The sequence below is a fragment of the Bufo gargarizans genome, chromosome 8 (assembly GCF_014858855.1).
Source record: "Bufo gargarizans isolate SCDJY-AF-19 chromosome 8, ASM1485885v1, whole genome shotgun sequence".
Classification (NCBI taxonomy): Eukaryota; Metazoa; Chordata; class Amphibia; order Anura; family Bufonidae; genus Bufo; species Bufo gargarizans.
The window spans coordinates 64,270,287-64,286,971 of NC_058087.1; the positions used below are offsets into that span (position 1 = coordinate 64,270,287).

The 16,685-nt window shown below is 40.5% G+C and overlaps 1 protein-coding gene across 2 annotated transcripts in view; it reads left to right on the forward strand.

The window, feature by feature from the left end:
- The first annotated feature begins 884 nt into the window (after positions 1 to 884).
- The window catches only part of ERBB4 (erb-b2 receptor tyrosine kinase 4), a 1,102,749-nt gene continuing 1,086,948 nt past the window's right edge, over positions 885 to 16,685 (forward strand). For both annotated transcript variants that reach the window (XM_044302570.1, XM_044302571.1), the window contains exon 1: positions 885 to 1,243. In XM_044302570.1, the coding sequence (XP_044158505.1) occupies positions 1,156 to 1,243 (88 nt within the window). In that variant the 5' untranslated portion in view covers positions 885 to 1,155. The remainder of the gene's footprint in view (positions 1,244 to 16,685) is intronic.

Below are 16,685 nucleotides of genomic sequence, written 5' to 3' on the forward strand. Positions count from 1 at the left end.
ATACAGGGCTAGGGCAGCAAACTGAATCTTCCCCCATGGTAAGGGCTCACGCACACGAAAATCGTGTTTTTACCTGCAGTTTTTGCGGGTAGGAAACAGACCAATTCAGTTCAAGGCGGTTGCAAAAGATGCGGACAGCACATCCTTCCGTAGCCCCGACAAAAAAATAGAACATGTCCTATTCTTGTCCCTTTAATGGATAAGGATAGGACAAGTCTACAGAGGACAGACCTTCCGTTTGGCAAAATTCGGAACGCGCGTGGCCGGTATCTGCAAAACAAGCTACGGTCGTGTGCATGAGCCCTAACAGAAAGCTTAGCTAGAGCTCAGGTCCTGGAGTTAACCCTTACTATGCTGCCTAGAAGCCCGAGTAAGTTTAAAGGGTAAAATATCTATGTCATAATAAAAACAGAAAATTCTTCGTTCTTAAATGATGAAACCACCGGGATGTTTCTTTTTAATATTTTCCAATTTAAGTGCAAATGCAAATCTTCTTTAAGATGTTGGCGCTATATAAATAAAGATTATTGTAATTACAATTAGAGCAAAAGAAACGTATGACCATGAGCGGCAGGAGATCCTGGAATGACAATGACCTTCTTCTCATAGTTCATGAGTCATAGGCTGGAGCAGCTTAGTCCAGTTGTGCCCCCTCTGCTGCCCACTGTCATGCCCTCCCCCCCTGTCTTCTGGCATGTGCTGCCCAGACTGTAGCAGGCGAGAGTGACAGGTGCAACCTGCATGTGGATTTCAAGTTCAGTGGGAGTGCCTCAGCCAATCCGCTGCTGTAACTAGTATGAGGAGGCGTTCTTGTTGTCCGAGGTGGGGAGGGCCTGTGTGGCAGCTCTCTGTTGCCCGTGCAGCTTCCCATATGATTGTATGGAGCTAGGCAGCCTACACTGTGCACCACACAGGCACATGCATTCAAGGATCTGACAACACTGGGACTTGACATAAAGTGAAGAGAATAAACCAGAGAAGGAATACGGTGCAGGCAGGATACCCAGCTGCTTGGAAATAACTTTCCTGTCACTGTCAGTGGAAGCCAGGAGCTCCTGTCTGACACTTAGACCTACCCTGAGATTTGGGAGGGAAGGATATACCCCTGGGACATGCAATTTTTGGAAAGGATTTAAGGTGACCTACATCGTGAGGATGTTTGGAGCTAGACAGCATCGCTACTTTGGATGGCTGGTGGTTCTGTGGGCACTTGGAGCACTTCAGGGGGCATGCAGCCAGGCAGGTAAGTGGCTCAAACCCGCAAGTCTAGGATGTGTCGGACACAAAGTTGTGTAAGCTTGGACATGTCGTCGCAAAATCAGGTCCACTTTGACCAAAGAGACAGAGCTGGGTGGACGGACTGCGATATTCCTGTCACACGTCCACACTATCCTTCACGCATGTCCATGGGACCTCTCACTTCTCTGTTGCACTGAGTGCAGTTATTTTCTCGCCCTTTGGCTGCTGAAAGAGGCGGCAGAGATGGCGGAGGAAGGGGTTAATAGATTACGGGGGTTTTCGACTGTGAGATGTCTATGGACTTGTGCGCTTCATTAAACTCCATGCCAACTACATCATACATTGTGGACACCTAGTCTCATAGACCAATTTCAGAGTTGCCCTGGCATCTTTGGCGTTCTATCTATACAGCGGGCATCCCACCCTGATCCATCACTGTCCATACACACATACAGCCCACCAGTGGTTACATGTCTGGAGGACTTACTGAGAATGCTGGAGATGCGTGTGTATTTGGGATGAGCTGTGAGATGTCTTCAGAAATGTTTTGTTTTTTACATACGAAGACTTTAACCCTTTGCACAGTGCTTCCTGTAGGCATTAAGCAACGTCTATCTTGTTACTCTCCTCATACTCTCCTCAATAGCAATTGAAGGTGTTTGCTTAACGCATTTAGTTTAGATAACACGTCACATAAATCATGAGTGTTCACTCTACTACATCTGTACATGTCAGAAACAATATATTTCTGTATAGTAGAAGGACCACAAAGGAGAGGAGAGCTTTACCTAGCCCACAGTTATTCCATGGTTTGGGAGTGAAGGCGGGGAGCAGGTGGCGGTGCAGGTACAGGTGTGTGGCTGCTCTTCATTCCTCTTCCTCCTCTGTTTGTTGTGTATATTCACACTTCTGGTCATGCCTGTTTGACTGGCTCACAGGTCTCCTCTGGTGTCTGCGTCTGTCAGCGGGCTGCCTTCTTCCTGATGGGCACTGGGATATTTCTTAGAAAGTTCAGAGATCATCAGACGGGGGCTGTATCATTATGGAGCAGTACTGCGTCACCCCTCAGTGCAGCCAATGGGCAGTACGTGGTCCAGGACGCCTTTCACTAAGATCCATGGGTGATTATTGGATCAATATGTATGTAAAGAACCCACCGACTCATATACAATGTCTATCTATCTATCTATCTATCTATCTATCCATTATCTATCTGTCTATCTATCTATCATTCAGTGTATCTATCTATCTATCTCATTATCTATCTATCTATCCATCCATTATCTATCTATCCATCCCTTTATCTATCTATCTATCTATCTATCTATCTATCTATCTATATATCTATCTAGCTATCTATCATTCAGTGTAGCTATCTATCTATCTCATTATTTATCTATCTATCTATCTATCTATCTGTCTATCCATCCATTATCTATCTATCTATCTATCTATCTATCTATCTATCTATCCATTATCTATCTATCTATATATTATCTATCTATCTATCTATCCATTTATCCATTCATTATCTATCTATCTATCTATCTATCTATCTATCTTCCTACCTATTATCTATCTATCTATCTATCTAAAATATATTATCTATCTATCCTTCCATTATCTATCTATCTATCTATCTATCCATCCATTATCTATCTATCCATTATCTATATATCCATCCCTTTATCTATCTATATATCTATCTAGATATCTATCATTCAGTGTAGCTATCTATCTATTTTATTATTTATCTATCTATCTATCTATCTATCTATCTATCTATCTGTCTATCCATCCATTATCTATCTATCTATCTATCTATCTATCTATCTATCCATTTATCTATCTATCTATCTATCTATCTATCTATCTATCCATTATCTATCTATCTATCTATCCATTCATTATCTATCTATCTATCTATCTACCTTCCTACCTATTATCTATCTATCTATCTAAAATATATTATCTATCTATCCTTCCATTATCTATCTATCTATCTATCTATCCATCCATTATCTATCTATCCATTATCTATATATCCATCCCTTTATCTATCTATATATCTATCTAGATATCTATCATTCAGTGTAGCTATCTATCTATCTTATTATCTATCTATCTATCTTATTATCTATCTATCTATCTATCTATCTATCTATCTATCTACCTATCTATCTTGCATACACTATACAGATGTAGCGGAGGTAAACTTGTCTCTGATAACACATGGCACAGTGTTATCTTGGTTATCTTGTGACTAAATCCATAGAAAAGTTAGTCACCTTGTTCTTGCCGTCCAGCGTAGCTCGGCTGCACCCGTATATCAGAAGCCTGACTTCCCATTCATCATATTAGACCCTGCTGATTTGCTCCTTTGCCCTTCTCCGCCACAAGAAAGGCGTTGTAAACTTTAGCTCCCATTTAGTAAGGCGCACTTTGTGATTGGACCCGGGAGCGTTGAATTAATTTATCTGTGCATTATTTTAATAGTAAAATCTATAATGCTGAATACGGGCACAGTAAATTAGAGCTGCGGTAAGGCGTGTGCCTGCGGTATCATACGGTGTATCGCCACACGGCCTGTACATGCTCAGTGATGTGACTGGCCTTCGCACCATCAAGGAGTTCAGAAAGGTAGCCAGCTCCTACCCCGGCCAAATCACACTCTGCGTGCCAGGATGCCATACGTAACCGCCATTGGCCTTCTTCCCTTCTGCCGCCTCTGTTTATTTGCACAGGGGCCCGCGTGATCGCTCCTACCAGTTTATTTTCTTTTAATGAGATGTGTAATGTGTACACACAGTATTACACTTGCCACGCACAAATCACTGCTTAACTACGCTACCTGGAGCTTTGTTTTTTTCCTTCAGGTCTTCTATATTTCTATGGATAATTCCTGTCTAATGATGTTTCTGCGATGAACCGTACAGGCCGCGCCACGCTTGGCAGTGGCAACTTTAAAGGCATGTGCAGTGTTTGAAGGGGTTAAACAAAACAAAAAACCTCCCAGATGAATGAGTTCGGCAAGACAGCAGAATGCTCTTTTAACCCTCTAATTCCCAGGCAGCCAGACGCCGTGACTTCATGGGTTCAGCATTGTGCATACAGCGCTGAAACTTCTGACCTGGGAGGTCTATCATTGTGCTGTGCCTCAGTACGCTGCCTCTTGACACATGACCTCAAAGCTTCTTCATTTGTAATCTCAAGAGCCCCTTTCTCCGTAGGCCTCTTTTTGTCTCGCTAAGGCCATGGGGTAGAAATAAATTTGCCGAATGGCCTTTGCATGGACAAAATATCCTGTATTTCCGCTAACTGAAACTGGGCAGATTGACGGTATAATGTAGAGCACCGTTATTGCGGTTGATGTCTGGTTCGTAGTAGAGTTGCTTAAGCAAATGAAATCTTTTTCCGACTCTTGAAAGGGAAATGTAAGTTACAAGGGGCGGTGAATCGTTCACGCAGAAATATAGCGGCGTGGTACGGTGGGCGCAGTTACTCACTAATCACTCTTTGATTTACAAATATTATGATGATCAGTGTATGGCGCAGCTTGCCTCAGATCACAGCGCACCCGGACGTCTGTGGCGCTGTCGGAGATTGAAGGGGGGCAGCGGCTAAGGGGTTAAAAATACGTAATTAAGTCAGAAAGCAAAATATATTCTTGTTGACTCTCTGACAGATGAATTCTGACATCCCTGGGCGGCCGATAGGAATATACATGAGGCCCATCTGGAGGAGGTGTGTGTGTTCCCCTGAGGGTTTAGCCCCGGCCTTTTTAGACGCCATTGATTCATTTAGCAGCACTGTCATCCAACATATATCCGATTTTAGGTGCTGTGCTTAGTAGAATTTTAGGGCAAAATTTCTATATTGGTAATATATACAGTGTGTATATATATATATATATTTATTTATTTATTTAATGCACTTATTTAGCGCTACTATATTCCTCAGTGCTTTACAGACATTATCATCACGCTTTCCCCAATGGGGCTCACAATCTAAGGTCCCTATCAGTATGTCTTTGGAGTGTGGGAGGAAACCGGAGGAAACCCGCCAAACATGTGGAGAACATTCAAACTCCATGCAGGTGTTATCCTTGCTCTGATTTGAACCCGGGACCCCAGCTCTGCAAGGCACCAGTGCTAACCACTGAGCCACCGTGCTGCCCGATATATATATATATATATACACATACATACTGTACATACATACATACATGCTATGGTTATACTGAGGATATATACTCAATGTTTTATTGGTACTTAATGATCTTAACAAAGCACATACAGTAAAAAAGATTCAACAAGATCATAACATAGTATCTATCCATCTATTATCTATATACCTATCCCTATCATATCTATCTATTATCTGTCTATCTATCTATCTATCTATCTATCTATTATCTATATACCTATCCCTATCATATCTATCTAATATCTGTCTATCTATCTATCTATTATCTGTCTATCTATCTATCTATTTATTATCTGTCTATCTATCTATCTATCTATTATCTGTCTATCTATCTATTTATTATCTGTCTATCTATCTATCTATTTATTATCTGTCTATCTATCTATTTATTATCTATCTATCTATCTATCCATCTATATGTCTATCTTTCTATTATCTATCTATCTATCTATCTATCGATTTCCTATCTATCTATCTATCTATCTATCTCTATCGATCTCTCTGTTATCTTTCTATCTCTCTATTTTCTATCTATCTCTATAGATCTATCCAACTCTCATGTGGTTTTTACCTGTGACATACATTCCAAGCTCCATATGGTCACCGACTTACCTGTATATTATATATTATGACATCTATGCATAGAGTATTGCATGTATGATTTTTATTCCTTCTTTTTATGCTCCTTTATGACAGCACATGCATAAACTTTACATCAAACTTATTTCATATTTGCCTGATCATTCTGTGACAGTATATATTTAACTGTGATTATATTTGCATTTTCTTTCACAAACACTAAAGAAAACTGAACGATTTCCTGCTAAGAATACACGGAGATTTGACGTTGGCTCATTATTAGCCTGTGACAGATAACACCAGCAAATAATACACTTTTGTTAGTGTACAAGACAGGCTTTTGTGGCTGGCATTGTGCAGCTACGCTGAATGCACCATCCTTCATACTTCAGAGGCTGCTTCAGAAATGTCTCTATCCTGGAAACAAATACGATTACACGCAGTCGAAATATCATCCAAAATATTTAGAAGGGGACAATTCACTTGAGAATTACAAATGTGCCTAATGAAAACCTGAGAATGTTCTTTCCACACAACACGAATATTTCAGCAGACAGAAATGTGATATTCTAAGCAGTAGGTAACAGAGGATTCTCTATCCGTCTTGTCTGTGTTTATTTACAAATATCGGGGTCGAAAAGACAAAATAATCTTGGTAGCTTTGATTATTTTTGGATTTTTTTTTCTAGGAATAAAATTTTTGGAATGAATTAAGAAATATTCAGCAGCCACCCTCCTCAAATTTTTTTGGCTTAACACTTTATTCCCTGGGAAGGAAGCAATTCATTACAATTGCCTTTGTGTGGTATTACCCTGGCTTTCACAAAGGCTACCCCCCCTCCTCCCTTTCAGTTAGCAGACTGCTATAAAGAGTTTGTTTTGGTCCAAATGAGAAATTAAGTGCAGATAAGCAAACCATGCTGCCAGAGGGCGACAAGATGTTGAGTGAATTGCTTTTAGATGAAACAAATTAAGGAACGAGAGAAGACAATCTGCTTCTTGCATTAATAGACACGTTCAGTGTTCAGAGGGGAAGTGACACATTTTGGAAACACTAATTTAATAATAAAAAAAAGTGGCCATAGTGGTCCTCTATCTATGGTGTGTGTGTGTGGAAGGGGGGGGGGGGGGTGGGCGGCAAGGAAATAACCTCAGTCAATAATATACCAATATAAGTGACTGATATCGTTTTAGGTTTATCTAGGAAGAGCAGATGGACAAGACTTTGGGAAGTCTATTATTGAGTATCATTGTACTTATAGCTAACTGTTGAGATGTTAATTTAATTAACATGTGACCAATAAATGTGACCATAGTGGTCGCTATCTATGGGGGGCACACAAAATAAGCTCAGTCAATAATATACTATTATTAGTGGCTAATATTGTTTTAGGTCCATCTAGGAAGAGCAGATGGACAAGACTTTGGGAAGTCTATTATTGAGTATCATTGTACTATTGCTCACTGTTGGTAGAAGGTAAAATCTTTTTTATAATTTTTTTTCCCAAAAAGGTTGGTTAATTCATTTTGATGCTCAGGAACATCTCTCATGAATGCAAAAAAACACACAAAACATGCACATGAAATCTATGCCGGAATAGCTGGTCTCCGATCATTCACCAAGAGTGTAAAACCCTGAAACATGTTATATCGATTCCAATGGTCAACCATTTCCTTCATGCCATAAAAGCTACATTTGCTTTACCTAGACCTTACAATCTACTTGGTGTAATGGAAGATGTTTAAGCAAGCGAGAACCGTTCCTCAGGGTAATTCTAAAGACAAGTGAACATTAGAGATCATTCATTGCTACAGGGTTAGTGTCATAAGGGGGTGAATCTTCAGCTGCAACTTGATTTAAGGGATTTCGCCTGGCAATTCTTCAGCGGGAAATCCTCAAATGCATACACGAGGAGAGGAGGTTGTTTTGTGTGTAAGAAGCGGCGTGTTCAGTTAGAGATTAAAGGGAGAGTTTTCCAAAAGAGCGGAACTATGCAGTAAAAGAGACACAAAAGATATACAGTATCTGGCAGTAATACTTAACGTGAGGCCTATTAGAAATAGAAACTAACATCTGAAATTGTGTGTCTTGTGACTTTTCTTTTAATACGTTTAGGAAATGGGGTTCTCTGTGAAGACAAGCGTGTATCATTTATACTGGTGTCATTCTCTTAATGAGGAAGACATTAGACTTTTAATTAAAGCAAATTAAAGAGGATTTCTAAAGCCGCCAATATACATGAGAAATGTCTTCTGAAATGCCCACTTTGTCCGACCATTGGTGGTGGACTTTCATCGGAAGAAATTTTGTTCTCTCAGGTTGGAAAATTCCATCTGTGGTTTGCTGAACGTTCAAGCGTACGTCATGATGGGCTGAATTTGGTTAATCATTGCCAGTTTGTGCAGGCACTAGAGAGAGTCCATTTTTACAACACAACTTCATTATTGGACAATTTACTCTCTGTAATGTTGCTAGTGGGATGGTTTGGACTTATGAACCCACAGATGATTGATTGGCTGCATTGTGGACCATCCAAATCTCATGTCTGGGCAGCTTCATGGGGTTGTTTGATTTTAGGAGAATGATTGTAAGTACTTACCTGACAGACCCTACACCACCATTCTGTTTCTCCTTGCCATGATCTATTTAACTGGCTCAAAAGTGCACCCAACAAGGCCGGTGATTGGTTGCAGAGTTCACATGTTGCTAAATAGTGGGTGCATGGGGGCCATGTCCAATGTGAGCTCCTGCCCTGCTCTCAGTCTGTAAATAGCTTGTGCAGCTCTTTGAGTGGAGCTAGCAACCACAGGAGCTCTCATAAGACATTGCTCCTCTTCCTGTGCCCACTCTGCTAAAGTCTGACGTAGCACATCTATACCAGGATTTAGGAGAGCCAGTGCTGGTACAGGCTGGAGCAGCGATGTACTGGCCTGGACACCGCCACAGCACTGTATAGGAGTACGAGCAGTACGGATTCTAAAGTTTAATAGGCACCTGAACTTCAGATGCCAATTTTGCTAGGAAAATATTAAATATATATATATATATATATATATATATATATAGTATAAATCTAGTGTAAGTCAAATTTGCCCATTTACATGGCAGATCTTGAGGAATTTGATCCTTTTGTTCTAGGTGAGATAAACCACTAGGTGAGATAAGCCAGAGCTTTCTTATTCACAACACATACTGAGTCGGCTGAGCAGAGCGGGGATGCATATAGTGGGATAAGGAGAGATAGCTGTTGGCTGAGTGAGCACTTGGCTACCAGATACATATCTCATGTTTGAGTGTGTCTAAGATAAATGAATAGCCTGCTACCTATCTTCTGATAATACTGAATCACTTACTGCAATTCCGACTATATTATGGTCTCTTATATACAATTTACGTTATATTGAAAACAAATGAAGATAAATATGCTTTTTGTTTAAAGTTATTTGGCCACGAGACTCTCACTTCGACAAATAAAATCTAAGGTAAACCTCATACAGTGGAGTCCGAGTGAAACCTAAGAGAAAGATATTCCTGTTATAAGAACATCAGTAGTATATCATAAAAGGCCTTGGGCTATTATCACCATGGAAAGAGAAACTGAGAAAGCTAAACTGTACAGTAATTAAGTATACTAAACTATAAAAGGTCTACAATAGTTTAAAGGGAACCTGTCACCATGATTTTGCGCATATCAATCAAAACGTTTTTTTAACACAACAAAAGCGCAGAGAGCTATGGGACCTGGGTATTGCAGATGTGCTAGTGGCCATCTAGCAGCCCATGTCCCCAGCTCTATGTACAAAATCCTGGTGACAGGTTTCCTTTAAGGGAACATACTGTAATTAAATTTACATTGGTTGGTTTACAGCACAGTTGCTGCAAGGCATACTGGAACTGTATATTTCACTGTCATCTCCACTACATAAAATAATTAATTATAGGTAAAATATTGATATTGTTTTTGTTGCCTATATCTGATTTCATTTGAAAAAGATACTCATTCTAATAGTATCCTTCCTTCCTTTTCTTCTTCCTTCTTTCTTTCCTTGAATTCCCTTCCTTCCTTCCCTTTTTTCTTCCTTCTCTCTTTCATTTCCTTCCTATACTCTTATGTTCTTCCTTTCTTCTTTCCTTCCTTCCTATACAAATGGGTTGCATCTTCTTCCTTCTGCTTTTATGGCATTTTTTTTTTGTGGGATTTTGAGGCTAGAACATATTTTAGTGTTTTTTTCAGGCTTTTTTCCCTATAAAAAGATGAAAAACTTGGCATTGCATTAATATGTTGCATTGTTAAACAAACACCACAGACACAAAAGAGGTCACCAAATAAATAAAAAAAGCTATGAAAAAGAAATGCTTTTTTTTTATCCTGCAATTCATCATTTCCATATCCAACACTGGGAGCTGCCATTTTTCACCAAAAACAGCACTAAAAACTACATGTGCAAAAAATGCCACAAAAAACACAAAAGTACCAAAAATACCTATGAATAAACCCACCCTTATAGAAATAAACTAGATTGCATACATTTTTTGCAGGTTATTGTGCTTTATTTTATTTGCTTTTGCATAACACTTTCCATACAGTCCATGTTTGTCTATGTTTCAGCCATTCCCCTAGATAGTATATTAGGCACACAGATGGTTAAACCACATAATACACTCTGCATTCAATATTTTTTTTTTATACCTTTGACTCAAGTGAAGTCATTCCCCAAATAAGCAGAGATCACCCTACTCCTTTTCTGTCTAGTTTTCTGCTTTATTCATGGTTGACTGAATGGGCAAATACCCGTTCCTTAGATTTATTTCAAACTAAAATGCATTGATCCAGAATATGATCACTGTCTCCCAAGGCCAAATCTGTAATACCCTCAGGTGAGATGCTCTGTTGCTTACACTCAAGAGAAGGATTTTTATTTTTATTCTACATTTTTTGTTTCTCCAGTGGGTACACAATTTTACATGGCTATTGGAGAAAGCACCTCAAAGGATTTCAAGACGTCTTAAGGTTGTTCATTGAAACTACAACGTTAGGTGATTATGCAGGTGTGTTCTGGTGCCTAGGGTCCCTTGATAGCGCTAAATGCTTCCTTCATTAAGAGCACAGCAGCTCACAATTTTCTTCTGAAGATGTATTTGAGAACATATTGCTTATTATATCAGAGCAGATGTTTGCAAGCGCTTGTTGAAAAGCAGAAGTTCTCCATTCTTCTCTACGCTGTCGTTGAGAAAGAAACACTTGAATTACTTTGTAGAAGGTTAATTATCCCAGCGGCCAGGAAGAGTATAACCTTATTAAGGTCAAACAGTAAGTAAAGGTGAGATCATACACATTAGATGAATGTTGATTAGACCCACCAATAACTGGCTGACCATCTAAACCTTATGATGGTGTGCCAACTCTTCCATGACAAATTTTAACCTTACCTATCCTTTGTCCTAAAGGGACATAAGCCATGACCAAAGGTGTCTGGCAACAGTGTATCTTCATCTCTACGGAGAACACACGCACAGCCAAAGCCATGGTGTATATGGGGGAATGGAAAGATTAGCTATGGGATGAACAAGCTGTATGAACTATAGATTTTTTCTTTGAGTAACAAGAATGATTCCAATGTTGATTTCCTCATTCTGCCATGTTGTCTGATTTCAAAATTATAGTTCATTGTGTTGGTAAATGTTCCCTTTTACTCTTTAGTAGCTGAATTACTCTCCACTGGTGGGACCTGGTAATGCAACCAGTGACTTTGCATTATCCAGCCTTCTGGAATTGGCAGTTGTCGAATGTTGTCTTTGACTAAGTACGATTACTTCAAGTATCCATTACACAAGATATGATAAGACAGAACAGGCATTTTCTTTGCCTACTCATTGCCTGTACTTGTAGGGCTGCATGTTACCAGTTGGCTATAATTACAAGGGGGCAGTGGATATTCCATAAAGCTTGGTTTAGAGTAGTAGTGAGCAGGGATACAAATGATCTTGTTCCGTATAGCTTGTTTCACATTATACTTGAGCTATAGACTATTCTACACACACTCATAAATAACACCTGCTTTGCAGGTAAAGCTTTGGCATCCAACAGTTACCTAACCAATCGGACCGCCTTGTCGTTCTTACAATATCATCTTCTGTCTGTTTTACATTTTGCATGGAAGGGCTGCATGCTCTATAAGTGGAGATATGCTTTAATATATATATAAACTTGGGCAGTTAAACCTTTCCAAAAGACGACCTCTCCTCTGATATACATACTGTCCATCTTCTCTGAGCAGACTAACCCTCCAATTTTTGGGGTTGATCATCCCAAATAGCTTTTGCTGTTTTTGACTTCCTGTTGTAATCCGGATCTGTATTAGTGTCTTATTTTTTTTATATTATGCCTGTGATTTATTTTTATTTAGCTTTTTGAATATGCCTCATACATTTCTTATAGTTGTCCCTTTTAAAAACATGTTAGAAGTTGTAGTAGTCACAAACCTACTTATACCCTCAATAGTGTAGAAATCCAGGCCAGTGCATCCATAACACTGTGTATATTTCTCATACATCCCAATGAATATTCCTATTTTCAAGGATTTTTAAAAATTTATTTTACCAAATGCTACATTATACTCATGAATTTCCAACAATCTACCATGAGGGGGCCTACGCCGCCTACCTGGAACACCTAGTTACAGCTCTGCAAGATCTAGTTCTATCTGCTGGGTTGCAGTAACTGGGAAGCATGTTTTCTATGACAAGTTAGAAGCCGAAATACCCAAATATTAAAATGTGAATGTCTAAGAGGGAGAATATTCCCACCAGCCACCTAATGCTACTCATATTGAGGAAAATAATAATAAGAAAAATGATGATTGTCAGCTGTCATCAGCTCCGCAGGAGCTAAAGGTGCCTTGTCCTTCTCGTAGAGAATTGTGTGAAGTGTTGTCCTGTAACAGGAGGCTGACATATATTATCCTCCTGCACAAACTGTTTTGATTGCTGCTTAAATTAGCATGCTGTGAGCCGAGGAGGCGAATACACACCGTGAGGCATGCAGCTAATTTTGTACTGCAAACTGGAAGCTTGATACCTGCTATTTCATGGTCTGGCTCAATGCTGATTCAGCAACTTTGCATCTAGTACGCAAATGGAAAAAATATTTAATTTGTATAGAGGCGAAGATTGTAACCATGCGTAACAGATGTCTGAAGAATATACAAGGATGGGGCGATACAGTATCATGTTTCCGGCAGAAAATGAACTATAAATGTGTTACATGCCCCTTCTTAATAAATAGCAACTAGTAGGGGTTAAAACTAATTCTACATGCAGACGGCCGTATGTATTTTGCAGTCTGGAAAATGCAGATCTGCAAAATATGGACACTGTCTGTGTGCTGTCCTCATTTTTTTTTGCAGACCCATTGACTTTAATGGGTCCATGGATCGCATTTTGCGGGACCAGTATAGGACATGTTCTCTAATTTACAGAACGGGCATATGGATGCGGACAGCACTCAGATGACATGTAGACCATGAGCCCATTGAAGTCAATGGGTCCACAAATAACTGCGGATGAAGCAAGGACAGTGTCTGTATTTTGAGATCCTACGTACGGTTGTGTAAATGAGGAGAAAATGGATATAAATGTACAGTATATTAAATTCACAATTGATATCTCAGTCCATGCATGCTTAAAGGAAACCTGTCATCTGGATTTTGTGTATAGAGCTGAGGACATGGGCTGCTAGATGGCCGCTAGCACATCCGCAATACCCAGTCCCCATAGCTCTGTGTGCTTTTATTGTGTAAATAAAATGATTTGATACATATGCAAATTAACCTGAGATGAGTCCTGTCCCTGACTCATCTCACGTACAGGACTCATCTCAGGTTAATTTGCATATGTATCAAATCGTTTTTTTTTACACAATAAAAGCACACAGAGCTATGGGGACTGGGTATTGCGGATGTGCTAGCCGCCATCTAGCAACCCATGTCCTCAGCTCTATACACAAAATCCCGGTGACGGGTTCCCTTTAAAGGGTTTTTTCCCATATCACTTTGATATGGCATGCGTTCATGATGGCCGGGGGCTGACCTTTTAGACCTCCCCAATCCTGCAGCAGTGATTCAGCGCTGAGGCTCCTTTATAGTGGCTCTGGTTGTAAAGTATGAGAAAACTGGAGCTCACCTTCACAGCTGTGGTTGGGTGCACGGATTGGATCCAGGTAAATCCTTCTTAGAATTCAAGAGAAGAAAATCCGGCACTTTAAAATCTTCAATGCGCTTTATTTGAATATCATAGAAAAAAATAACTCACAGAGACAAAACCTTCACCCCGGCAATAGTTGACGCGTTTCGAACACAGGTGTGTTCTTAGTTGTAACTAATACGACTAAGAACACACCTGTGTTCGAAACGCGTCAACTGTTGCCGTAGTGGAGATTTTTTTCCCTGTGAGTTATTTTTTTCTATGATATTCAAATAAAGCGCATTGAAGATTTTAAAGTGCCAAATTTTCTTCCCTTGACTGGCTCTGGTTGTAGTTTTATGTATGGCTTGGATGCTGTGAGTGATGCTGCGCAGGTAAGGACGGCAGAGGGACCGCAGTACTGAATCAGAAAGGTCACGTAAAGTGATAGGCCATGAGTTTATGAGATGAGAATACCCCTTTAAGGTCACAGATATCAGAGAGTCAGTCATTGTATCTTCCCAATGGCAGTCCACACTCTTTCCTCATGCAGATGAGTGCCGGTCATTTCTGTTTTTACATGGATTTTGGGGTGCAGGCCCAACACACAAAGGGAGGTACATATTATAATTTGGTCTGATTGGCCCCATATATATATATAATAGAGCCAGCCCTTGTAACGGCTGCAAATTCTATGTACCCGGTTTCATAGAGGAGGCGACAGATATACTTAAAAAATGTATGTATATCTCATAATAAATGACCCCCAAAGTCTTGATGGCTCTTCACTACCTGCTTCCATACTGGTGCCTCTGTACAGCACCACATGGAGGCACAAAGTTCCTATGGCTCTACTCTACCTGCTTCCATACTGGTGCCTCTGTACAGCACCACATGGAGGCACAAAGTTCCTATGGCTCTACTCTACCTGCTTCCATACTGTGCCTCTTTACAGCACCACATGGAGGCACAAAGTTCCTATGGCTCTACTCTACCTGCTTCCATACTGGTGCCTCTGTAAAGCACCACATGGAGGCACAAAGTTCTTATAGCTCTACTCTACCTGCTTCCATACTGGTGCCTCTGTACAGCACCACATGGAGGCACAAAGCTCCTATGGCTCTACCTGCTTCCATACTGGTGCCTCTGTACAGCACAGTATGGAGGGGGGTCAATTATCAAACAGAAATACGCCTAAATAACATATTTCTGGTGCAAATTGCGACGCAAAGGTCCTGCGACTCTGTGACATCTCACCTCCCACTCCAGGTCTAAAAAAGTGGTCGTGGTGTGGGCGGGGAAGAGGCTCATTTACCATTCTGTTTTAGGCGTAGAAAATGGTCTAAATGTAAGACAGCAAGGAAGCTGTCTTACATGTACAGGTTTATTGAGAGACTCTCAATAAACCCGTACTTGTCAAATCCGGTTGTGATTTGCGCCTCACGTCCACCAGCTCGCCAGACCACAAAAGTCATGACGGGCATGTCAGTATTTCTAGTAATTAACAAAGTGGCGACTTGGCCCTCGCCCTTGGTTCTTTTGGACACGGCAGCTCGAACCTGATACCTAGTTATTCCAGTGGACCTTTATAACGGTTGCACCCAATTCGGTGCAACCTAAATAGGTGAGCAGCACATATTCACCTTAAATTGAAGAACGCTGTTTCATCTTTCCCTATTCACCCTACGAGCGCCTTTCTCATCCTGTGGCTACATATTTACTTTTAATTGTCAAATCCAGTTGTGATTTGCGCCTCACGTCCACCAGCTCGCCAGACCACAAAATTCGTTACGGGCACCGTCAGTATTACATTTAAAAGTGGCAGAGGATCCGCTGAAGTTGTGTAGAGGCCGGCGCCTCTTCATAACTCCGGCAGATCCTCCGCCAGGTATAGGGGTTATTAAGACTGGCGTCTACAATGCCAGTCTTAATAAATGTGCCCCAAATTCCCTATTGCTCTGCACTACCTGCTTCCACACTTGTATAGCACTGTATATTATAGGGAATGGGATATGTAGCATCTCAATATGGTGCAAGCTCTGAATGAAGTTGGAGGCATATGGATGTACATTAGGGTGATTTGTATGAGAGATGTAATGTGGCTCAATACAACTCAGGGGTTTATTATAGTCGTATATAGGAGCTAACGTGAGGACTTCAAGCAGGTGTTGTGCCCAAAACCATGGCCGAGGTGGTGAACAGGTTAAAGACAGTGGGGGAATTGTATGCTCGTAGATGGAGAACAGGCGAGTGGTGTGCAACATGTTTAACCACGTACAGAAACAAGATGCAAATATCATTTAGTAAAACAGGAGTGTGTGTTCAGCTGCAGTGTGCGCAAGAAGCACTCCCTCGCCTGTCTGCCAGGCCGAAACCTAATGAACAAACGGCTGATAATAAAGCATCATTATTATTCCTGCAGCTGTTTGCAGAGAATCTAATGAGCAGTATTTTGGAGTTTTTCAGTGTTTTTGTAAAA